The sequence below is a fragment of the Sphaeramia orbicularis genome, chromosome 20 (assembly GCF_902148855.1).
Source record: "Sphaeramia orbicularis chromosome 20, fSphaOr1.1, whole genome shotgun sequence".
NCBI classification, from domain to species: Eukaryota; Metazoa; Chordata; class Actinopteri; order Kurtiformes; family Apogonidae; genus Sphaeramia; species Sphaeramia orbicularis.
The window spans coordinates 18581154-18606659 of record NC_043976.1 but is presented as its reverse complement, the minus strand read 5'-3'; the positions used below and the strand labels follow the sequence as shown (position 1 = coordinate 18606659).

At 38.1% G+C, this 25506-nt stretch overlaps 1 protein-coding gene across 1 annotated transcript; it reads left to right on the top strand.

The window, feature by feature from the left end:
• The first annotated feature begins 371 nt into the window (after positions 1-371).
• Positions 372-23753, top strand: LOC115411051 (probable G-protein coupled receptor 158). The gene is made up of 7 exons (XM_030122995.1): positions 372-482; positions 6173-6411; positions 8571-8709; positions 14489-14594; positions 14782-14928; positions 15586-22368; positions 22905-23753. Exons 1-6 carry the CDS (start codon positions 433-435, stop codon positions 17461-17463), a joined length of 2559 nt encoding a protein of 852 aa, XP_029978855.1. The 5' UTR covers positions 372-432; the 3' UTR covers positions 17464-22368; positions 22905-23753.
• Positions 23754-25506: the final 1753 nt, after the last annotated feature.

Genomic DNA, 25506 nt, shown 5'->3' with positions numbered 1-25506 from the left:
GAAACTGAAACTAAACTAAAACTATTTAGAAAATAACGAAAACTAATAAAAACTAGCAAACCTGCTCTAAAAACTAATTAAAACTAACTGGATTAGAGAAAAAAAAAGTCAAAACTAAAAACTAAACTATAATGAAAAATCAATAACTCTTATGGCCTTGCTGAGGATGAAAACACAATAACTCATTCACCATTTTGCTAAATTCACAGTTAAATACATCTACACCCTTTACACTATAGAAGCCTACTATCAATCAGATGGAAAACAGTCACAGCTGGATGGTTCTCTTATTTATGTTTTGCTTTGTTTCGTTAATGAGCCTGTGCTATGTAGAAATCTCCTTTTTTAAATCACTTTTCCTTCCTCTTGCAGGTTGGGATTCTCTATTTCCAGCCGAGCGTGTTTCGCTGCATCCTGCTGCGATGGGTTCGAATGCTGGGCTTCGCCACAGTCTACGGGACGCTGAGTCTTAAATTGTATAGGTAATACACACACACACACACAAACTGCCCAAAATCAATTGTCCAACATCATTCTCCATCCCCGGAAACGTCTATTGGATTACATTGACCTGTTTAAATGTAATTACACAGCATCTTACATCTTAATTCCTTGTAAAAGTAACAGCCTTATGAAGTGTCGAGACAGCATGTTTCTCTGCTACTTCATCACCGGACTACACTGATACACATTAAGGGGTGGATTCATTGCCTCATTAAGTGGAAGAGAGAATTGCCAAATAAAAGTAATTAAGGAAACACGGGGTGCTTCGGCCTCAAATGATTTCCATACATAACGTTGTATTGAATGATAGTTGGCATCGACATCCACAGTGAAGCGAATGTGTGCAGGAGCAGAGTTACAGCTCACTGAGAGACGACTGCTGGAGGATATGGAGAGGATGAGAGGGGGGGGTTTAGGGCCTGAATGGATGATAATGAGGCTGGGGTCCGCTGTATTTTAAAGTAACGCACTTGAAATTGTTCATCTGTGGGGCTTTTTGTCAGGTGAATCTGTCAGAAAGACCTAATGAAGATGCTGATTAAGAGGATGTGGTTAATGCGAGTGAGAAAGTAAGTAAACCCTTAGAGGTGCAAGTTAACATATTGCACAAATCAATTTTTGATGGGGGACTCATTAGTGGGGAGCATGGTGGACACTTCATCAATGTGCGTGAAGGGCAGAGCCTAATAATAGCGAGGGCTGGTCATGTGTCTGCGTGGGTTTTAATTCCTTTGTTATGAACTCTGTGTTTGTGGATGTAAAACGACATCATTTTAAAGAGCATAGTAACAGTGATAATACTGTTAAACTGTTGTTTTTTTGTTGTTGTGGGGTTTTTTTCTCTCTTTTTTGTGTTTAGTGGGTTTGTAGGTTTGTTGTATAATTTTTATTTAATTTGTTTTATATTGTGTCTGTGTGGTTCCTTATGTCTAGGTACATGTTTGTGTTAGGGATGCACCGATACCGATACGAGTATTGGGCATCGGCTCCGATACTCAGTGTGTGTACTCGTATTCGTACTTGTAAAAGATATTCGATACAAATGCACCGATACCACTTACGGGTGACATGTCACATTCACAGTTCAGTGCAGCAGGTACGCGGCGGTGGAATAATGTGTGTGGAGTGTGAAGAGTGTGGAGATTTTCAAAATAAATGACGGTGATAAAAGTAACGTTGACTGACAGTAACGTTAAAGACACAGACAGATACGGACGCAGCGTTCTGTCCGTCCTCTGCGTACATTCCATCAGTTTTCCAGGTGCTGGCGGATGTGTACCGGGACAGAGAATACCACCTGGAGTACGGAGCGGTGCGGACCACCGCCAGCAGAAGTGAAAACAAAACCTATCACTCATTTCTCTTTTCTCTTCCTGCTGAAGCTAAGCTTTTAAACCTTACCAGTGAAAACGCTGCAATATTAGTATCACATAAGTTTTGCCTCTGTCGTCTCCATGTTTGTTATTACTGACTTTCTTCTTCTTCTTCTCAAAAAACTTTACTCTTCTTCGTGGTATTTCTCCAGTATGGTTAATTCAGAGCGGCGCCCCCTGATGGATTAATTGAGAAACGCTCATTCCAACACATTAAATGTCAGTAGCAGCACTTTTTTCCAGTCAGACTAATGACAACGACAATAAAGCACGTTTACAAAAGAAACTAACAACTGGAATGGGATTATTAAGTACTCGTATTGGTACTCGGTATTGGCAAGTACTCAAATGTAAGTACTCATACTCGTACTCGGTCTGGAAAAAAGTGGTATCGGTGCATCCCTAGTTTGTGTAAATGTATAATTTAAAATAATAAAAAAATAATAAAATTAAAAAAAAAAAAGAGCATAGTAATGAGTGGCAGGTCTTTACAGTTTTTGTTTCTCTAAACTGAATGAGAAATCCATCCAACAGCTCCAACTGAGTTAAAGAAAAAAAAAAAAAAAAGTCATCACTGGTATCTGAAATGATCCATACCTCCCTTTTTCTTTCTTTCTTTTTGTTTTAGATTTTTCTGGGGAGTTTAGGTGCAGTCGATGTTGTGTTTCTGATGGAGTGGCATTTGTAGGTGTTCGTGCCAGAGCGTGAAAAAAAACTGTACATTCATGTTCACATAATAGCATTTACTATGACAGCATTTGTAGGTTTATAAAAAACTGTATAATATCCTCCTGAGACCCAGGAAAGTGAAAGTTTTAGCTTTATTACATTAAACAATTGCCCTGATTGGAAACTACATAATGCAACAGTTTTTTTCAGAGGCATTTTTAAAATTATTTGTCTATATTTATTTATTTGTTTGTTTTGTCCTTTGCAATGGACGACATTTTTTAAGTAAAACTGTGGAACTTTTGTCCCCTACAGAGGACAAAAATGCATTGCTGGATCTCAGAAGGATGGAACATATTTTTCATCATTTTACATCATGATTGTAACAACAGATTAGGAAAATATGGAAGAAATGAAAAAAATAAACAAGCATCCAAAGCGTTCAAAAACAATTACAAAATAAGAGTACATTATTTGATATTAGATTATGCACTAACAGCTAATTAATAGTTAACTAATGTTTAGTAATCATTTATCAGTAGTGTCAATGTTATTATGTATTAATAGCTTAAATTTGCCTAATATAAGATGAATTAGTTACATATTTAATCATTTACATTAATTTTATTGCTAACTTTATTTACTTTAACCTTATTGTAACAAAACAATAACCAGTAGATGTGTGAAAAGTCTTTAGCTTTGTCCAGAATGGTTTTTGGTCCTGGACTTTAATCATCACGAGAGGGATCGATAAAGTTTATCTGCCATTTGTACACTTGTTCAGGTACATAGGAATTCTTGTGCAGAGGTCTCAGAGTACAAGTGTAAAAGATTAAGAGATACAGTCAAGACTAAAAGATATAAGCTGTATAAAAACAACTACAAGACAATAACACAGTGACTTGCAATACATATTTAAAATGAAATACTCTCTACGAAAAGTGTTTACAATCATTCAAGATGGTTTTTTGCTTTTTTTTCATGCTTAATAGGGGATAGAACAGCGATAGATAAGTTCTGACTGTTTCCACAATCCGAAGAAGAAGTAGTTTTCCACCTTTCAAACAAACACTACAAAGTCCATTTCTTTGACTCCAAACCCAATGATAAAATCAGGCTTTATTTGCATTTTCTTTCTGCCCATACAGGGTGTATCAGAAAAAGTAGACTCAAAAAAAAACATAACACCAAAATGCAAAGACATTTTGAAAATCTGGTCACATGTGGATTTTGATGAAATTTTCAGGAAATATTGATACTGGCACAAGGAACAAATAATTAAATTTTGGTAGTGGTTGGAGAGGGGGGTGTTTGGGGGGGGACTGATCTGCCTTGGCAGAGGTCTGCACTCTCCGGTGCTTTTCTAGTTCTTTTCCTGTTTTACGTATGTATAGGCGCTAGTCACAGGCACAGAATCCAAAAGCCAGAACTCAGAGTCAGGATGTAAAGTTCAAAAGATTTATTAGTCACACACAGGTGTAGGAAAAATATAAATGACAAAATCTTGAGGATAATAGGTGGTAATTTCCTCTTCGAATCAGTCCTCCGGACCGAGAACGACAACCCGTCTCCCCGTGTGGTTAGCGGGTCTTTTTCCCGACTGGGGAAAAGCAAAGGGAGGTCAGGGACGGAAACAGGTCATACACAGGTAAGCTATAAATCAGGCGACAGGACATAAGGGAAAGGCAAAAACTCACGTACCAAAAGTCAGGCAAGGCGATCAGAACCAGAATCAGATGAGGCAAGAAAAACCGACAGGGAGTAGGCAGTAGGCAAAAAACCGGGTAGCAAAAAAGGGTCAAAACAGGAATCCAAAACAGACAGACAAGATCAGAACGCTGGTAAGTACTGCAGAGTAACAAACTGGCGTCTGACAGGGGGAAGAGACAGGGTTTAAATACACAAAGGGAGGGAAGACAACTAGACACAGGTGGAGCAAATCAGGGCGGAGACAGGTAATCAGGTAAAAGGTGAGAACGAATCAGGGAACAGGAAGTAAAGACAACAGACAAGACACATGAGGGGAAACTTAACAAATAAAACAGGAAGTGACAAACAACATAAAGACAGACAAAACCAGACTAACGTCTGGCTGCAGGCATGACAACGTATGCAAGTGAAAGACCAATGGATCTTGTCATCCATGGCGACAGATCTCATATTAACCCTTACACTTCCATGCGCAAAATACTTTATTTTGCACAATTCAAATTAGCGTTGTTGACTGAAGCATGAAAACTGACCCAGGACTCTGGTGTCAATCAAGGGAGAATCACATGGTCAATAAACACATACGACCAGATTTTCAAAATGTCTTTGCATTTTGGTTTTATGTTGTTTTTTCTGAGGGTCTACTTTTTTCTGAGACACCCTGTATTTTGCTGTAAACTTATACAGGGCGGGGAAGCAAAATTTACAATATTTTGAGGCAGGGATTGAAAGACAGTGTATGACCAATTAGTTTATTGAAAGTCATTAGAATTTATTTGCCACAAGAAAATTTACATAATAGAAAATGTTTTTATTCTATGTGTCCTCCTTCTTTCTCAATAACTGCCTTCACACGCTTCCTGAAACTTGCACAACTGTTCCTCAAATATTGGGGTGACAACTTCTCCCATTCTTCTTTAATAGTATCTTCCAGACTTTCTCGTAATAGTTTTGCTCATAGTCATTCTCTTCTTTCCATTATAAACAGTCTTTATGGACACTCCAACTATTTTTGAAATCTCTTTTGGTGTGACGAGTGCATTCAGCAAATCACACACTCTTTGACGTTTGCTTTCCTGATTACTCATATGGGCAAAAGTTTCTGAAAAGGTATGGATAATAGTGTTAGGTATGATTATGACATCAATATATGTTTGGTTTCAAAACAACTGACGTAGTGCCTGCTGAGAAAAATCAACTAAATGTTCATTGTAAATTTTGCTTCCCCACCCTGTATGGAAACTCAAGTGTTGCGTCTTTACTGATCATTTGTGTCTGTGCTGTTCTCAAAGTGGGCCTCTCATGTAGGGATGTAAGAAAATATCGGTTCTGCAATATATCGCGATATTTCATTTCATGATACTGTGTCGATATTAAAAAGTACTGTATCGATATTTTTATGTATTTATTCAAATGCAGATATGGTGGAGGTTTATTTTTGGTTTTGGTTTTTCTTTATTGTTTATGTTTTATGTTTTATTAAATAATGGTTATTTGAAGGATCGAAAAGGACTTTTAACTGCCTGAGAGGGAGATGTTAGTTCCTTTGTTGGGATTGCACAAAAATAATGTTATGATGTTAGTTATTAACTAATAGAATATGAACATTTGAGCAGGATCTTAAACTGTAATGTCTGTAAAATATAATTTAAATTTTAACGGGAAAATTTTGTGATCCTGTTCTGATCAAAAAAAATGTGCTTAGTATTTGTGCATATTTCGGGTGTAATTCAATTCTTCAAAGAAATAATCATTTAAAGAAAAAAGAAACAAACAAAAAAAATTGCCTTTTTAACAGTATCATGATATATTGTGATATATCGTATCGTGATCCTTGTATTGTGATTTGTATCGTATCGCCAGATTCTTGCCAATACACAGCCCTACTCTCATGTGTCCCCCCGCCCCCCCCACAGGGTGCTGAAGGTATTCCTGTCCCGTACAGCCCAGAGGATCCCCTATATGACCAGCTGGCGAGTGTTGCGTCTGCTGGGCATCATCCTGCTGATCGTCCTCTGGTTCCTTGTGGCTTGGACATCTGCCGTCTGTCAGAACCCAGACAGAAAGTTGGCTCTCATCGATGTGGGCTACACCCCCGATGGGCTGCAGTTCAGCATGTGCCTGCTGGATCGCTGGGACTACATGATGGCTGTTGGTAAGCCCTGCTACTGACCTCCACCTCCACAGGGTGTTGTGAATAGATTTGCATACATGCGTGTGCAGCAAAGTGAGAAAACATGGGTTATTTGAGGTATTCATGGCAACGAATCAGTGAATAATTTGTCAGGCATGGTAGAATTTTGGGTTCAAAGAGAGTATGAGCAATGAGGGGATAGTGAGTGATGAGGTTGGCGATGTGCTGACATTTTCCAAAAGAAGACATTAATCCTGTGTGGTGCTACACTTTTGGATGTATTCCTGTGTTGCACATGGGGGGGGGGCAGCGGCAGATAAAGACAGATGAAAAATCCAAGATGCTCAGAGGGAAGCAACATATCAAGCTGAAAAGATCTACATGCTGTTTACGACTGCTGACTCAGGTTTCGCGGGAAAGAACCACGGTTCTTTTGTGACTTCTGGGAAAACAGATGGAACCCCCCCGCTGAGCAAACACACTGTGATACAACACAGAGAGAGCACATTTTCATTTTTGTTTATTAGCGAGTAAAATAGGTTGCTGAAAGATGGCATGTGCAAGTTAGCTTAGATGTCACATGCTCACAGGTCGTAAATTACATAAACACCCAGATGCGATAAATCTCTCAGATGTACAAATCCACACCTGGCTGCATACGCGGTCAGTGATCTAAATGCAAAATACTGTACTTATTCATTTTGCGTAAAACGTGAAAAAAAAAAAGCCTAGATTCGAGCGGTAAATATTAATCGTCACAATACATTGTTGATGTTTTGGTCTTCACACACCTTCATGTAACCCTGACCAATTACTCTTGTTAGAGCGAGTTGCATCAGTGCCTGCTGCTGTTCCCTATTGTCACATAGATATGATTCACAGGCCGACGGTTCAAGCACATGACAAAACATATGTCAAAATAATGGCAACTGGTATTCATGGGGGAAAAAAAGTGATGTGTTTATTGCTGTTGGTGCCAGCTACCGCAGAAACATTAGTGGTAACACTTTATAATAAATACACACTATGAAGCATTAGTTAAGCATTAACAAATACTGAATTCATTTTTTATAAAGCATATTTCTGACATGAATACTCATTAGTACATGGTTTATAAGCACAGCTATAAATGTTTTACTCATCATTCATAATCATAATCATTCATCATTCAATCATGCAGTTTGTTTTAATAATCCCATGTGCTTTGTCTTTCCTTTGTTAGAATAACTCAGACTTTTGTGAGTCTTTAGGCATTGCCAACCTTTAAATCTCATTTGTAAATGTTTTATATGGCAAAGACAGTCCACACTTTAGGTGAGCTCACACCATATACTTAATTAATGAGTAGTAAGTGCTTTATAACTACCTGAAATAATGGATTCCTGTATTAATAACTGTTTATAGGACATCTATTGGAAAATAAATGTGTGAGTTAGTATAAAATACCCACTAAAATATTCACTAACCATTAGTACATGTCTGAATAGTGTATGTGCGAGCATAAATGTACATCATAACTGGTTTGTAAGTGATGCAATACTATATTTTTACATGCTGAATCCATAATTTATAAAGTATGAAAATACTATCATTAAGCACAATGTAGATGAGCTTATTAATGATTAGTAGAACATTTACAACTGTGCTTATAAACCATATATTAATGAGTATTCATGTCAAAAATATGCTTTATAAATGATGAATACAGTATTTGTTAATCCATAACTAATGTTCTCATTATTAATGAGTAAAACCATTATAACTGTACTTATAAACCATATATTAATGAGTATACATGTTAGAAATATGCTTTATAAATGATGAATACAGTATTTGTTAATGCTTAACTAATGCGTCATAGTGTGTACTTATTATAAAGTGTTACCACATTAGCGTTTCCATGGAGGTGCATTGGGATTTGTTTAGCGTCCAGAGAATACAACCATCGCTGCTGTAAATGAGTTTGATAGTTTGAGCAGAAAAGGGTGTTTAGCTGCAGTTTCAGGACTCATACGGCCTTTTGCACCTGCTTCATGTGCGTGTTGACCTTTGACCTGACAGCTGTATTGGTGCACATTGTTTTTTTTTGTGACCCATAAAGCTTGTTCACTAGCTTGCAACACCTTCCCTTCCTCTGCCTCCAGTCTGTTTACCCTCTCCTTGTGCTTTTTGCTCCACAGCTGAGTTCCTCTTCCTGCTTTGGGCTGTGTACCTGTGTTACGCTGTGAGGACGGTGCCGTCGGCCTTTCACGAACCTCGCTACATGGCGATCGCTGTTCACAATGAGCTTGTACTGTCAGCGATATTTTATGTCATCAGGTAAATCCTCCGGTCCCATTCATCATGCTTGCTTAGTGGGCATATATCACAGAAATGGCACACATAATGCATTATTCAGGAGCATTCTCAAAGCTTTTCCTCATGTACAAGTGAAACATGCTTTTACTTTTACTTTACCATTTGAAATCCTTTTTATATTTTTGTACCTGTCATTATTATTATATTTTAACCAAAGGAGCTTTTAAAATATTGACAATATTCTTTTTTTTGCTGATAAAATTATATATAAAATAGGAGATTAAAAATATGTGATCGATGGATGAGGATTAATTCACAGTTTATTCATTTTTAACCCTTTTTCCTGACTTCATATAATGTCAGTAGGGGCAAAATATCAATGTCAATAAAAGATTACACAAAAAATATTATTATTTTTAACTTAAATCCTGATGTTTACAATGAATGAACTATTTTTTTAATCAATTAATATTTAATTAATTCATTTTTACCATTTTAATCCATGAAATACCTAATGGATTAAAAAGAAAAGAAAAAAGTAATATCTTACACATAAAAAATACAACAAATTACAAACACAAAATGTCCTCAAGGCACAAGACTTAACAAGGATACCACAAGGGATGGTACTTTTGTCAGACTGTTATGACTGAGTGGTGGTGCAATGTCATAAACCTCTGTGACTACATCATTTAAAAAAGAAAATTCTTGACATGGACTGTTGAAATACAAAAGAGAAGCAGACTGCAGATAGTTTGATTTTCAGTTCAAAACTCAAAAACAAAAAAAAACATGGCAACACAATAGCAGATGAAACATTTATTTAGGTCACACACAGCAGACAGATGCAACTACTTTTCATCTGTGTTTTTCATTCATTCTTGCATTCATTCATTTTATGAAACGTTCAGTTCTCGAAGGGGTCATGGCTGGTAAACCCTAGACATGTCACCAGTTTAACACAGTACTGAGAATATACAGACGAACAACTATTCACTGTCGCATTCACACCTACGGGTGATTCTGATTTTTGCTGATATCTGTTTTTTGGGGGTTTTTTTGCTCACATTATTATACAAATGCCATCAGAGTCATGTGTAATCATGTGGTCACATATGGGTCACTTTTTCTTGTAGTGTGAACACAGACTTAGACTGACCAGTAAGGCTGGGCGATAAGATGATAACAATATGCATCGCGATGTAAGTTTTCCTCGATAGAAATATGAGATATAGTCGATACAATTTCAATAGAATTAATTCATCCATGTTTTGACAATAGTAAGAACAGCCAATCATAGTAAGTAGCGCCGCACCAAACCAATCATGCTAGACCCACATCGGGGGGGGGGGGGGGGGTCGCAGTCCATGCCTACCTAATACCTAATACACGCAAACTATACAGCCGAAGAAAGTGAAACTGAAACTTAAGATGCTTTTATGACGGGGTCAAGAAATCTTAAGATGGGGGGGCTGGGAGGAGATGAATAAAACAGGGGAATAATATGTAACAGTGGAGGGGAGGATAATTGTAAGAGCGGAGGGACTTTTCCATAAGTGCCATGATGTCTCTCTATCTCTCTCCCCATGTCTTCACAACTAACTTATGAGTAACAGAAACGCGCACACAGTTCGGCTGGAGGGTGCACACGCACGGTTCAACCAGGGGAATGCGCGTGTGCGTTTTGGTCGGTCAGACTGTGCCGCACGCGGAAGTTAAACTAAAACTTAATGCTCATTTATCTTTTCCCTACCTCCTGAAGCTTTGCAAACTTTCATTTGTCCTGGTCTATTATATATTATACATATGTACTGTATAATAAGCCTAATGTGATGGTGATGATTGTTTTGTATGAAATATATAGTGTGGCGGTAAGGATTTTTTTGAGCGCAGCACTACGGCAAAACCTTATCAACAGAAACACTGCATATCAATATCGTCTGATATGAAAAAAATTATTGTGATATGATTTTTTTCCAAATCGCCCAGCCCTACTGACCAGTTAACCTATTAAGGCGCATGTCTTTGGACCAGTGGCGGCTGCTCGTCTTTCAGAGAGGGGAAGCTCATTGTCGGCTTACATAAAAAAAAAAAAGTCAAGTTATTTAAACATAAATTCAGCCCTCCGTTCCTTTTTAAGAAAACCTTATCGTACCAAGTAAACAAGAAAACATTGAAATTATGTTAAATTGAAACAAGGAAGTACAATGAGTGTGTTTTATTTACAGTGCAAGAAATGAACAAGTAATTTGGTAGTGGTTTCTCTCGATTTCACAGCAGAATGCGCAACAGTATTAAACTGAACTGTGTCAAGTGGAGGAGTAGATCTCAAAATAGCTGTCAATCAAATGGGATTCAGCCTTTCGACTGATCCTCCAGTCAGCACGTGGAAGCCCGGTGTCCAGCCCGGCTGAGCTCTGCCCACAGCTCCATTCACCCCCAGAGATGCTGAGCGTCTGGGGGCAGGACACATCGTGGCATTTATCCAATTACCGTCCAGTTTTGAGGCAATGAAATAAACTGTTCCACTCAGTCCCATTGAAGTGCATGGATGAATGTCAATGTGCAATGAAATGTCAACACAACTGTACATACTTGACCATTTCATTTTCATAATTTTAGGGGAAGCTGAACTTCCCTTGCAGTCTATGAGAAATCACCACTGCTTTGGACGGTGGGAGTAAGTAGGAGTACCCACAGAGAACCCCCACAGACGCACAGAGAACATGTAGACCCCACACAGAAGGACCCACAGTGGCCCAGCGCTGGGATCCTACTCTAACTATGCATTTTCTTATCAGTAGCAGTAACGATAAATAAGCCTAAATCACATTTCCTCTGTAAATGTTGTATCAGTTGTAAGTATCAGTGCCCTATCTGAACGATCCTCATCTAATACCCCAAAGAAAATAAACCTAACATTTGCTCCAATTACATTTACTACCAAACCCATCTTCTTCAACATAGCAATGCTGCCACTTTGCCAGCTCTGCATTTATATCATAGCTTTTGACTGCTCTCCTCCGTTGTCATTTTGATGTTTATGTCCTCCAGTAGATTGTCTCATTTCCATCATGTATAGCGGCCGTGTGGAGCTCAACCCCGCTGTTCATCTGGGGGTTGGTTCTATTGTAGTGAAATTGCCCTCTCCCTCCGGTCTACACGTCAGAAGGCTGCACTGTGCAGTTTATAAATGAGGTGTTTCAGCTGACACCGCCAGAGCCCTTCCTAGCTGGAGTTCTCCTAATTGAGAACTCGGCTCCATTACATTATTTGCTAATGAACCATGTCAGAATGATTTATATCTTTTATTTCAAATCAGCGTGAATATCTGCATTAGGAGCCATTACTAATAATTGTTTATCATCGACCTATAGTCAGGCAGGTTGAGGACTTTTTATAAGTGTATTTGATCATCTGGTTCTTTGTGATTACTGTGTCCAAGTCTTGCACTACACCTCCTCTACACTTGTTTCAAGGCTTTTCTCTGCAGAAATGGCCAAGAGAGACCCTTAATAAATTGGAACAGGTGCCTGATGTGGCAAGATGATTCTGACCTGCTGTCACCAGAGACCACATTGTACACTGAGGCTTGTTAGAAGCATCCAACGTCCATTTCTGTTACTGAGGCAACCTGCTATTTGATCCCAAGGTGACCAGTTAGAGCTCAGACTTTCTTGTTCACCGTGATAGTCATCAGGTTTTTCACAGGTCCAGGTGCAAGTGGGATGCTGAGAGAAAATGAAGGGAATGGAATAGCTGGAGGTTCAAGCTTGACTGATGGGGAGTGCTTCAGTGAAACACTGCAGGCTGCAAATTGGAGACAGTATGCCAAGGTTATTAAATCCTCATCTACACAGAAACCCCCTCACAAACACGAAGGAGGGAAAAAACTTCAAAGCTTTGGGGCATTTCGTACTCTGGACCTTTGCCTTCGTTCCAGCCTCTCAGCTATTACCACAGTAACTGTTCGTTAATTAGCCATTTGCCAACTTCAACAATGTAATGAGCCTGGTAGATGACATTTGCTGGGACAGAGACTCTCCGGTGTTTGAATTAGCATCTGACAGGACATGCCTTCATTTTATTTCAGCGCACACAAGGTCTCACTGTGCTGAAAGCCTGTTTTAAATTAAAGACTGGAACTTCTGTTGTTTCTGCCAGCAATTATCTCATTTTTTTCACCACAGTCAGCTCAGTGTATCAACGTGTGATGTATAAATAGGCCAAATCTTGAGACCAAATTAAGGTCACACTTTTACTTTGAAACCAGTTCAGAGTACGAGGGGAAATAGTCTCCTTGCTGGCAAAAGCGTCGTCCAAATGGAACATTATATGAGCCTAAATTGAGCAGCTGAACTGATGCCTAGACAGACAGTATATAAATCTGCCTTGGCTGAAAACACATTAAATCTGCTGGTCTGCGTCTCCTCCGGGCCCATCTGTATCAAAGAGGTTTACTGCACTCAGAACATGTGTCTGAATATCACAGCATAAAGTTAGTCATAGTTCACAGGAATTTGGAATTTAACATTTCGCTGTCATGTTCGAAGGAAACACGTGTTCTATAAAATTAACATGAGCCGGGATTACAGAACATAAAATACTTTGTGTGTCTGCAGAGATCCAACAGCTTGATCACTGATCCTGGTTACATTCTGTTGTTTAACCCGTATAAATGCAATAAAATGTTTGGTAACAGTTAGGGAGCATGCGTTCACTATTAAAGGTACAACATGTAAAATTTGCTTGTGCTTCTGAGTCTATATGGGGCTTGTGTTGGTGTCTGTTCTGTTGTTTTTAATGTTCGCTAATTCCTTTTTAAGTTAGCAGCTATCTCATTTGCCAGCGTCCATGATAGATTTATACACTGATTTTTATGTTGAGGACACCAGGACTTTTCTTGAAAGTACTTAGATTCATTCCCATGTTCTTCAGCACTTCTGCAGCTGCACAACACTTGCTGCCATCATCTTAGAAATGCAATTAGATAGAGCTAGAGTTACAATTGAACCTCTAACTTGTTGCTTATTAGCATGCCTTTAATAACATACTGGATCTTTATTAGTCCTCATGAAGAAATATGTCAGTGCCTTATTCAGCCTTATTCAACACGACTGTAACTACTTAACCATTAACTAAGAGTTTTCTCTGCTTAATATGTCCACTAAGGAATGTTTTGTACTGAATTTCAGTCTTAAAATGCTTTGCTATGTATAGATCTTAAAGGATTGTAATAGCACCAGAGTATATGTTCTGTTTTGAGAGCTCGTAATAAACATGCTCTATTCAACTAATTCAATAATAGTTAATGAGTGTCAAACTACAGATCAATGAGTTATGAGCAAGACCTTAATGCAGACATGGGAGCATAGTATGGATTAGAAAAACTTAATTTAGACATATTAGGAAAATATTGACAAAGATTCAATATATAAAATATGTACATACTCATGCATCTTTATTGTGCTAGGATTTGAACCAGACACTAACTATGACATAATGTATTTATACAATGATTCTTTACATATTAGGGAATTCTACATTATTGTAGAGTATGCTCATGCAGAATGAGGCATAATTAAAGACCTTAATGGCTCATAAATAGACAGTATGCTCAGTTAATGGTGAATATATGTACCCCGATAAGAAGTGTTACCAAATATTTAGTCAACATACTGCAGTGCACCTACACTTGTGCTTTCTCCTTCTGCTTCTCAGTTTATGATTCTGACCTCCTTTTAGTCTCTCATAGTTATTTTAAATTTTTTATTTATTTATATATTTTTTATTCCTGTAGGTTCACTCTTGCTCCTGAGCTGCATCCAGACTGGATGCTACTACTCTTCTTCACCCACACCCACTTAACAGTGACAGTCACACTGGGACTACTGCTAATCCCTAAGGTAAACACATTCTACATCACTGAAAGTACAAAATATACTTACTTTAGATAAAATGCCAACAGTGTCATCCTCATATTAATACATTTTGCTTCAAAGCTGTATTATCTTAGTAATCAAGCTCCATTGTTGTTGAAGTCTTTCTGAAACGGTAGTAATTTTTTGCTCTTTTTTCTAATCAATCCACCAGTTCTTGTTTGCTGGCACCCACATGAGAGATGATATAGCGTCTGAGGCCTATGAGGATGAGTTGGACATGGGTCGCTCTGGGTCGTATCTTAACAGCAGCATCACATCAGCATGGAGCGAACACAGTCTGGACCCTGAGGACATCAGGGTAAGAAATGTCACCTTTTGCTTGTTATTCTCCATTGTATAACCTGGTGATGCCTTTTGAATCCTCCAAAAATACTGAGCAATGGCAGTTTTTTATTGCAGACACCAGACGAAATGGGCCATCTCAGTTCTATTAATGGCTGTGGCGTAAGATCTTGCGACAGTCTTTGGGAAAAACGTACCAACGTGAGCAGAGATTTCCGTTTGTCTGTTAGTCCTGAAGAAGTCTCTCTGCCAAAATGTTTGGGGTCTATGTCCATTAAAGGCATATTTACCACAAGGACTGATGTTATTTGGTGACTCCATGTTACATGCACTGTACCAGATGGGCACCCAGAAAATTAAGACTGAAGCTTTGAGGCTGTTTCAGACCTAACATTAAAACACGACCGTTTCCTTATTTGATTCTGTCCAAGACTGTCCTGTTTTTTGTTTTTTGCTTTTTAGAAAGCATGTGATATTCCGTAGTGCAACAACTGTATGTAGTCATATGTGATGGACTCGTACTGCATGATTTCTGTGCAGTAGAATGTCTGCTTTTTGTATGACCGTGCTTTAATTAGAAATTCTTTTTTTAAGCCCAAAGAAATGCAATTATTTGTTCTAAACAAGTGATGTTTTGCTTTTTCTCTGTGTCTTTTCTTTTATGGCTGTAAAGGAAGAGCTGAAAAAACTCTACTCCCAGTTAGAGATTTACAAGAGAAAGAAGATGCTGGCTAACAACCCTCATCTCCAGAAGAAACGGAGCTCTAAGAAAGGGTTGGGTCGTTCACTGATGAGGCGCATCACAGAAATTCCTGAATCGGTACATCGGCAATGCAGCCGCGAAGACAAAGAGGCTGGGGAACACGGGAGCAATCGCAACAGCATCTGCATGTTGAAGAAGAATCCTTTTGACCCATCACACCAAGGGAAGCCAGCAAAGGAGGAGACACTCAAGAATAATGTTTTCTCCTTGAAGAAGTCCCACAGCAGCTATGATCACGTCCGTGACCAGAGTGAAGACTCCAACAGCTCTGCAACAGATAAGATCGAGGTGACGACGGCTGAAGGGTCCCTCCTGGACACACTCATGGGAAAGAAGCTGGTCAAAAGAAAGTCCAATGAAAACATAAATGCCCCAAGTGAATCCACTGAGTCAGTTCCTTTGGTATGCAAGTCAGCAAGCGCACATAACCTCACTGCAGACAAGAAACCGATTCACCCCAGAGCCTCCATGCTTCAGAAGTCCCTCAGTGTCATCGCCAGTGCCAAAGAGAAGACTTTAGGCTTGACAGGAAAGACCCAGAGCACGGACGACAGCAATAAGAAGAGTCAGCCAAAGAGTAAAGACGCAAAGGCCAGTGTAGAATCAGAGAGTGAAAGCCAACCGAAGATGATCATTAGCCAGTCAGTTGAGTACAAACAGAGCACGGCAAAAGGCGGGATCATCAAACCACAGGTGAGTGGAAGCCAACCTGCAATTCCTTCTGATCCAGTCAAGGGAAAGGATCTTTATGATCTCTCTGAGGTATGTCCCTGGGAAGTGGAGGATATTCCCACTCCTTCAGAAAACAAGGTCCAGAAGCATGTATCCATAGCACCAAAGGAAACCACAACAGTTCACGGAGGTGGCACAAAGGCGAGCAAATCTCAGCAGAAGAAAAAAGGTTCAGATCAGTCTGCATCAAGTGTCAGCCATTCGAAAGAAACTCAGAGAACATCTGCAGTTCGAGCAGAAGTGTGTCCATGGGAGGAGACGAGTGAGAGTCCAACTGGTCAAGTAGACGCATCAAAGCAACAAATATCCAGTCCAACCAGTCAACTTTCTAAGATACAACAGCCTCCTTTAACAGCAGAGAGCTCCAAAAGACATCGGGCAGAGGTTTGTCCGTGGGACTTTGAAGATTCACAAAAGACTGCAGAGCTCACAAGCTCAACAGATACAACAAAAAAATTAAAAGGCACTTCTCCGGTGGATGGGAAAGGAAAAAATACCCTTTCAGATACATCCAAAGTAAGGGGCTCCCTTCAACTACCAACCGCAAAAGTTGATGTTTGTCCTTGGGATTATGACAGCACTGCCATATCTCCAAATTCAGAGAGAACACCTAGTCCATCTCAAGTATCCAAAAGCAAGGAATCCCCTTCAAAAAAGAAGGGGACCCTTTCAACAAGAACAGTTGAGAAAGAGAAATCAAAAGACGCTGATGAAGAGAAAAACAGAACAAAAGCTAAGGACAAGATTAAATCTTCAGAGAAACACATGAGCCAGCAAAAAATGGTTGAGGTATGCCCCTGGGATGTAGAGAGTCAACAGGAGGTGCCCGTGGTAGAAAAAAGGAAAAGCACTAATGTTGGAGCAGCCAAAGGAAAGCAGGCTGAAGTCTGTCCGTGGGACTTTGAGGATACATCAGATAAAAAAGGCACAGACAAAAGTCCTTCTGTGGTGAAACAGAGTAATCCAAATCCTAAAGCTGGGGTTGTAAGTGCTGCAAAAAAGGCAGATGTTTGTCCCTGGGACTTCGAGGATAGCACATCAAGCAAGAAGGCATGACACTCAACCTTAACGGACCAATGAAATTATAGTTATTGACGTATGCTTTTTTTCCACTTTGAAACCCTCAAATATTACCTTTTACTATTAGTACGGTGACTTGGAAGAAAAATCGATCAAGTTCCACAAGTTGCCTTCCTTTCTGAGGTTTTGTTCCTGTTTTACCTGTTTTGAAAATACATTCTATGTACAAAAACATGATGAGCATTCCAGATTATTACAGGAAAAGTTAAATCTTAGACTAATTATGCAACTTTTAATTCGCCTTGTCACTTCATGAGCAATGTTAATCTGCATTTATCACATTATATGCAGCCAACAGTTATTACATTTTATTTTTTTCTGTATCAACATCATCACTTCTTGGAAATAGGGGCATGATAATAATGGATGTATAGTAAAATATATCACGTATAGGAGGAAGAATTATGGATGGAAAGGTTGAACTGCAAAATAGGTGAAAGCCAAAGAATGATGTTAAGTCTCAAGGCTGTAATTTATTAGTTTGTGTCTGAATCTTGGCACAGACGTGAAGAGGATATCAGTCTATTGCACTTTAGCCAGCTCCATAAATTAAGATCAGGACAAATTCTGGTCTTCTTGTACATTTTGTCTTCTTAGTTTACACCTCATGGCATGATATCAAAAAGCGCATCACATATTGTCTAAACTTAGACGTTTTCTTATTTATTTTCTATATTTTTAGATCTATTTAATTGTAGTTCTTGGCAGATTAAAAGGCTTCCAAGTCTGCAGAGATGTACTGTATGTGCCTAACTAACTAGCGTTGTCTTGTATTAGTCTGAAGTGAAGCTATTGCTTCCTTCAGCATTTTGTGACGGTGAAATATATAAACAGCATGCACAGCCAGAGTAGATGGACCCTAAAAATTTGTCAACTAAAACAGTTAACGTGTTGACAGATGTTAATGTTGTTTTTAGTTTCCTTTCTTAATGCCAGAGGCACTGACCTTCCAGCTATCATATATACAATACAGCTCATTCAGGGTGGCAAAGATTCAGTAAGAGCCACATTAACATAAATGCGTACGAAAAACAGCTCTTACTTTATGAACACAAGTAAAAGTGAGGATAGAGACATACTGAGGCACTAGGCTACTAAGGAAATACTGAGGAAATAATTTGCATCAGCTTTGTTTAAGAATCCAGCATGGATCTTTGTGCTGACTTGCATTAATTGTTCGTTTGTGTACTTGTATGTGTGTGTCTGGTAGTGCTTTCCCTCCTATTTCCTTCGTTACATTCCCAATGTCTCAGTAAAACAAAGATGGTAAAAGGTGAGCAGGTTACCACGAACTGATACAACCTGCTGTATAAGGGATAATTAGTTGTCTTTTAGCTTTGGCCTTCGTTCTTATTAACAACTGTACAATGTAGCAACAAACTCTGTTGCTTTGAAAACTGGGTGGTATCACTGCAAAGCAAAAAGAACAAGCTGTCAAACAGTCGTACATACATATATAAACTTTAAGGAAGAGGAAACAGGAAGTGGTCAGACTTATCCTGTCCAGTAACATCTGCAGCTTTAGGGTTTAGGATCAGATCCTTCTTTTTCTTCACTTTGCATGTTCATTAATTGAACTTACTAGTTTGTTTTGGAATCTTACTCAGACTGACATAACGTTCCTACAATACAGCAACTATCAACCCAATTCCAGCCTGATGACGTAGGACGTTGGTTTGAATCAGGAACAAAATGGCATTGGGCACAACAGGCATTTTATCTTGTTATACGTGATCTAGTTGACGACTGACACTGCATTCACGAAAGACATGTTAGCATGTTTGACTTCTCCACAACAGGTTTAACAGGGTGTAAAACATATCTACCTTCATTTACTTCTAATTCTTTTATCTGTAGAAAAGTCTCGTAGTTCTGTCCTGACTTGGAAACTGACCTCAAAGCATCGGCGTAAGTCCTTTGTATCATGGAAATATCACAGTGAACACCAATGTAAGTTCAGGGGCTACGAACTGCATCTACACCTTTTAAAATACACCAATATGATGTAAAATAATAACAGACAGGCCGTATCTGAGATGAGAAAACACTTCAGCACATCTGAAATCCAACACTTCCATTCTTACCTTTCACCATAAAGTCCGTAGACATGGACTTTAATTTTCCTCCTCAAGAGTCGCTAGCATCTCAAAATTTATTACAGTTGCTGGATCGGAAAAACTGATGAAATGATTATGACTGAAATAAATAACAACAGCCTAAGCCAGTTCTGTTTTCCACTACTCAGTGTGAAATCTGTTCCACGAATATAATTTTTATTGACACTGCAACTGGTAAAAGTTTTACACTGTCAGGAAAATATGCAAAAATCTGCTGAAATTTGGTCGGTTTGTTGGTTTTCTGTCCTGCATCCACCTCATCCGTGTCTTTTTATGTCAAAAAATATCTATGTCTACATTTTCTTATTATCTATGGGAAGTTCCTATCACTAACCCCACTTATGAAGACAGGTTTGGTTGAAATGGTTGTGAATAACTGGCACCTGAGAACTATTTTGAACAATTTAGTCATTTCACCCCTAAATCAGACTACATTAGAGTATGTGACTAAACTACTGCTTTGTTTACAGTGTGCAGGACTATTTGACTGCTTGTTTTTCTCACTTCATGTGATTTGTTTTGTAGTGATTTCACCATGTTTCCAGATATCTAATACATTAAATATTCTATACTTTGGAGAGTAGATCCTAACCAATATTAACAAAGACCAAAATTGCTAAAATAAATTCCAGGTTGTATTAAATTATCCTTTAAAACTTCAGTAACTAAAAAAGCTTTTACTGCCATCATTTTTTATGTTTTTGTAATGCGTAAACAGTAGTGCAAGGCATGTGTTTCCTAGTTTTTTGCAATGTAGACTAACGCCCAGTTGATTAATGACACTAATCATGTTAGAATTAGACTTAGCAACGTGGTAATGATTTAATAATCTTACTAAACCTTTTGAAGGTTTTGATTTGTTCAGTGTTTTGTATCAAAATGTCTAAATACTCATCATACACTAACCGTCCTGGGATTAAAACACAAAAACAAGTTTCCGGCTTTTACTAAATAATAAATGTCCAGCAGCTGACAATAATTGCAGTCATGTGGGAAAAACTATGTATCAATATAGCATCTGCTTTCCGGTATCTTGTGAGATAAACATGGTATCACTGAATGTTGTCACTGATTGTAATTATCTGTAATTGCTGTCAAACTCCTCATGACAAAACGTCCACGTCTCTGTAGGAGACCTGACTAATTGTGATTAAAATCAGTGCTTGTCGGTGAGAATTTTACTATGTCCTGCATTTGATTCAACCGCAATGTTTCTCCGGTGCAGATGATCCTTAAAAAAAAAAAAAAAAAAAAAAAAAAAAAACAGTCTGTCATCTGGTTTTGTTTAACATGCCAACATGATTTTATCAGCGAGACTCCATAAACATGATTTAGTGACGCTGTGTCTTATATCTGCCCCTCCGACTGAGAAATTGCCTCCACCGTTGACCTGTGGGGCTCGTCGGAAATATTTCACAGGCGGGGTGTTTGCCTTACAGCGCCAGCTTTGTCATCACCTCTGCTTTATAAGCTCCTTTAGGAATGGTGTCAGAGAAGAACCGTCACCGTGCGCGGGTTGATTATAAAGCTTTGATGGATCTATATGATATTTATGAGGCAGATGTTCGGCCTCATCCATCATATGCACCGCTGTAGCAGATGCAGGCCCTCATTATAGGAGGATTCCTGGCTGCTGGTGTAACGACAACAGGTAAATCCTTGTTTTTTTTAAGTCATGCCAATATTAGGTTATGAAAAATCTCCTCTATATTCAGCTCTTGTCGGAAATGTATTTCATTTCATGTTTTTTTAATTGAAAATATTCCTGTTTTTTTCATACAGGTTCCAAAATGATGAAGAGAATTTGAGTAAAGTTAAATCCATTTGGTAAACTTTTAACATCCACCTGGTCACCAGCGACCCACCTCAGGGTTAGGGTTAAGGTTACACATGAGCCAGGTTTAAACTTTAGTACAGGACTCTGCGACCCATGGTTTCTGATCCAGATGTGAGTGTGGAGCCTGTCTCCAGCTTGTCAGAAAAACACAAGAATAACAATTATTTTTAATATTAGAACATTTTACTCTCAGTTTTTTAGGCCTAAAGCCAGTCTTACATGACCCATCAGTAAAACACAGCATATACGCAGAATAAAAGCATTTTAAAAGTAAAATCTGTGTCTTATATTAGTTCGACGCCTTTTTGCCAGACTTTAAAAAAACAAAACTGAAGTCTGTCACATGAGCCTTGACATATGCCAGTGGAGATTTCACAATTACACAATAAATACATAAATGTGCCCCGATAAAAATGATTAAAAAAAAAAAATCAACTGTTTTACTTATTGTAGATGTGCTGTGCTTTAAAAACACCCCAAACATTGAATTACTGAAACCGAAATGCAAGTACAACTAATGATAATGAAGTGTGGTTAAAAAACAAAAACAAAAAAAAAACAAAGTGGGTTAAATCAGTTTTCCAGTTTCTTTTTAATCTGGTTCTATAGACTGTAAAGGTTCTTGACACGTGCTTTGGTAGTTTGGATTGTGTTTCAGCCACGTGTTAAACATAGAAACAAGGAGAAATTCCAGTCCAATACATGCATTTCAGTCTGAGCTACTTCTATTATAAATCAAATCCTAATCCTAAAACTAGTGTTAAGTTTAGGGCTACATTTGAGCCATGTTTGATGACGTTGATTGGGTTAGTGTTCCAGCCACATGTACTAATGCATCCACTTTGACCTTATCTGTATGAACCAAACCCAACTACTAGCTCATGGTTAAGGTTACAAATGAACCATGTTTTAACTTATGGAGTTAAAGTTATGTTTCAGCACGAAAATTGGCACTTTTCCATTGGACATCTGCGCAAAACTTTACCGTTATTTGCTAAATGTAAAAAAAAAAAAAAGTGCGTAATGTCGGGTTTTCCATTCAATCACAAACGCGATGATTTTTTTTATTTATTAACGTGAGATGACACAAGAAGTCATTCCGTAAACATGGCGACGAACTTAAATATAGTGTTGATTTCCAGATATGTTCATTATTATTATTATATATTACCCCTCTATCCTGTACTAAATTAAAAAATGATTGGGTTTCCTGGTGTGTCCACACATACCGCAACATGTTTCTTCTTCTTCTTCTTCGCTTGTTGTAACATACGTCGACATCGGGTTTTTTAATTCACGTGACTCTAGTTGCGAAAAAAAAGGTCTTTCCATTGCAATTTTGCGTGATACGCCTGAAAAACCACCTCTTGCCAGCGCAAAAACTTTTAACCGAAAAATGAGACTTTGGGCGAAATTGTCGTTTTTCCATTGGGTAAAATTTTTACGCGCAAGTTATATTTGAGCAATTAGAGGGTTCCCACTAATTCTGTTATTCACCCTAATCATGAAAAGAGTGGATGTTAAAAGAGCAACACTAGCAATATCTTCCGTTTTAGTAGACTTTTTTTCATTTTTTAGCTTCTGGGTCAAAACTTGTTTACCGTATGAACCTTTTTACAGTCTTTCCAGATCAATAGGAGTTACAGTGCAAATAAAATCCTTAGATCAGAGCATCATATCAGTGCACCATCCTACCATTACACCATGGACTATGCCACATTTTCTTCTTCCAGTCTACTCTGTCGCTTCCCTTCGCATAACTTCAGATGGTGTGCTTGCCGCCGTAGCATCCCTCGGTTCAGTCAGTCCATATCTGTGTGTGTACTGAATTGTGTATACATAACAAAAGTGTCTTAATGTCTGTTTCTCTGGAGATTCTCATTGTATTTTAGCGGTATCCTCATGAATCGGTGAACCTCAACCATTGACTTGGATGTGCGTTCTTGTACCATCATGACATAGACAATACTGTGTCCTGTAGCTCTTTGTCCACCAATCGGATCTTTTATCTTTCTCCCATGGTGCGTTCTGTCGGCTAGCTGCTTTTATTTAACCCTGATTTCTCTCTCTCTCTCTCGCTCTCTCTCTCTCTCTCTCTCTCTCTCTCTCTCTCTCTCTGTGACCAAACCAAGTCACCCGATGGCAAATACAACTACTACTATTGCTACTCCTACTATTCAATGCTGTTAACGTTGTAAATCTTGCTCTTGTGGCTTCTGCATGAAAATCAAGAAATTAGTAGGACCGATGTTTCACTGCCCTTGATAGAACAAAAAAGAAAAAAAATTGATCTTTTATGGACTTTTATGGACTGTTACAAGTTGTATAGTGAGTGATACTGTCCCTAACCCACTGTATTATGTGCTTGTTATAACTATTGCTCTATGACAAGCTTATAGCATCAATATATGAGAATATTTGGTAGATTTATATTGTGTTATATTGTGATAGCATGTACATAAAAGATACCTCCTCTGCAATAAATATTTATACAAAATTTAACGTTTGTGTTTGCTAATGTGCTTCAGTAGCGTTTCGACTGTGTTCACATTTGCATTTCAAACCCAAACTACACCTGCTGAGAACCACGATAAAACAAAGACCTCCCAACGTTTCAGGCTCGTTTTCAATCCGTTCTTAAGTGTCGCTACTCCAACTGCAAACCTGTGGAAGTAAATCTGTGTCATCAGATTCTGAATTATAAAAGACATTAAATTTGTAGCCCTGATTTTTTTTTTTTTTTTTTTTTGCACTGAAATTAAGTATCTCAATTTTTTTTCACTGAAATTAAGTATCTGAATTTTTTTTGCCCTGAAATTAAGTATCTGAATTTTTTTTGCCCTGAAATTAAGTATCTGAATTTTTTTTTGCCCTGAAATTAAGTATCTGAATTTTTTTTTGCCCTGAAATTAAGTATCTGAATTTTTTTTTTTTTTTTGCTCTGAAATTAAGTATCTGAATTTTTTTTTTTTTTTTTTGCTCTGAAATTAAGTATCTGAATTTTTTTTGCCCTGAAATTAAGTATCTGAACTTTTTTTTTTTTGCACTAAAATTAAGTATCTGATTTTTTTTTTTTTTTTGCTCTGAAATTATGTATCTGAATTTTTTTTCACTAAAATTAAGTACCTGATTTTTATTTTTATTTTTTTGCTCTGAAATCAAGTATCTGATTTTTTTTTGCACTGAAATTAAGTATCTGAATTTTTTTTTCACTGAAATTAAGTATCTGAATTTTTTTTGCACTGAAATTAAGCATCTGAATTGTTTGTCTCTGAATTCAACCATGTTCTTAAAGTTAGAATTTTAAAAAATTCAGATGCAATAAATTCAGATGCAAACATTCAGATGCCAAAATTCTGATGCAAAAAATTCAGATACTTAATTTCAGTGCAAAAAAAAATCTGTGCTAGAAATTCAATGGCTTTTATATGTCAAAATCTGATGACAGATTTACTTCCATAATCTTCACTTTGAAACTTGACTCAAGGCACTCCCATGATGCATTTGTGCTCGTTAATCATCCCTGCCTCACCTTGATGTGCTCCATGAAGACGTTGCAGTAGAAGAAACGGCGGGCCTTTAAGAGCCCTGAACATCACAACCACTTTAGTATATGCACGTTTTGGCGACTGTCCTGAAATGCTTTTATGTGCTGTTGTGGTCTTTTGGACGGAGATCAATGGTAACTCAGGGGAAGGAAGATAGTATCAAGTGCTGACTCCAGACCCCTGCAGAAAACTGGAGCGCTGTTATTTTCCAATTCTAGGATAATTATTGGCTGTGGTGATATTATTCCTTATGTATGTCAGAGGAAATATATCTATGTCTAGTCTCTATTAATATTTTGGCCTCATATATTCTGCATAATGAAATCAACATAAAACAGACAGTGTCCACAACGTCAAAAGCACTTATGTGTCTGAGATTAAAGGCTGTGATGCTGCCAAATAACATTGCAAAAGGGGGGATTATGCAAAACAAACATGTTAGCATTGATTTGGTTTACAAGAGCACTTTGAGAGGCTAATAAATAGAGGATCAATACAAGCTGCTGCAGGGAACGAA

What these genes read in the sequence shown, in the direction of transcription:
- LOC115411051 (XM_030122995.1), top strand. Translation starts at nt 433, where the DNA reads ATGCTGGGCTTCGCCACAGTCTACGGGACGCTGAGTCTTAAATTGTAT. An exon ending in CTGAGTCTTAAATTGTATAG is followed by an intron (nt 483 to 6,172) that starts GTAATACACACA and finishes CCCCCCCCACAG; the next exon opens with GGTGCTGAAGGTATTCCTGT. An exon ending in GGACTACATGATGGCTGTTG is followed by an intron (nt 6,412 to 8,570) that starts GTAAGCCCTGCT and finishes TTTGCTCCACAG; the next exon opens with CTGAGTTCCTCTTCCTGCTT.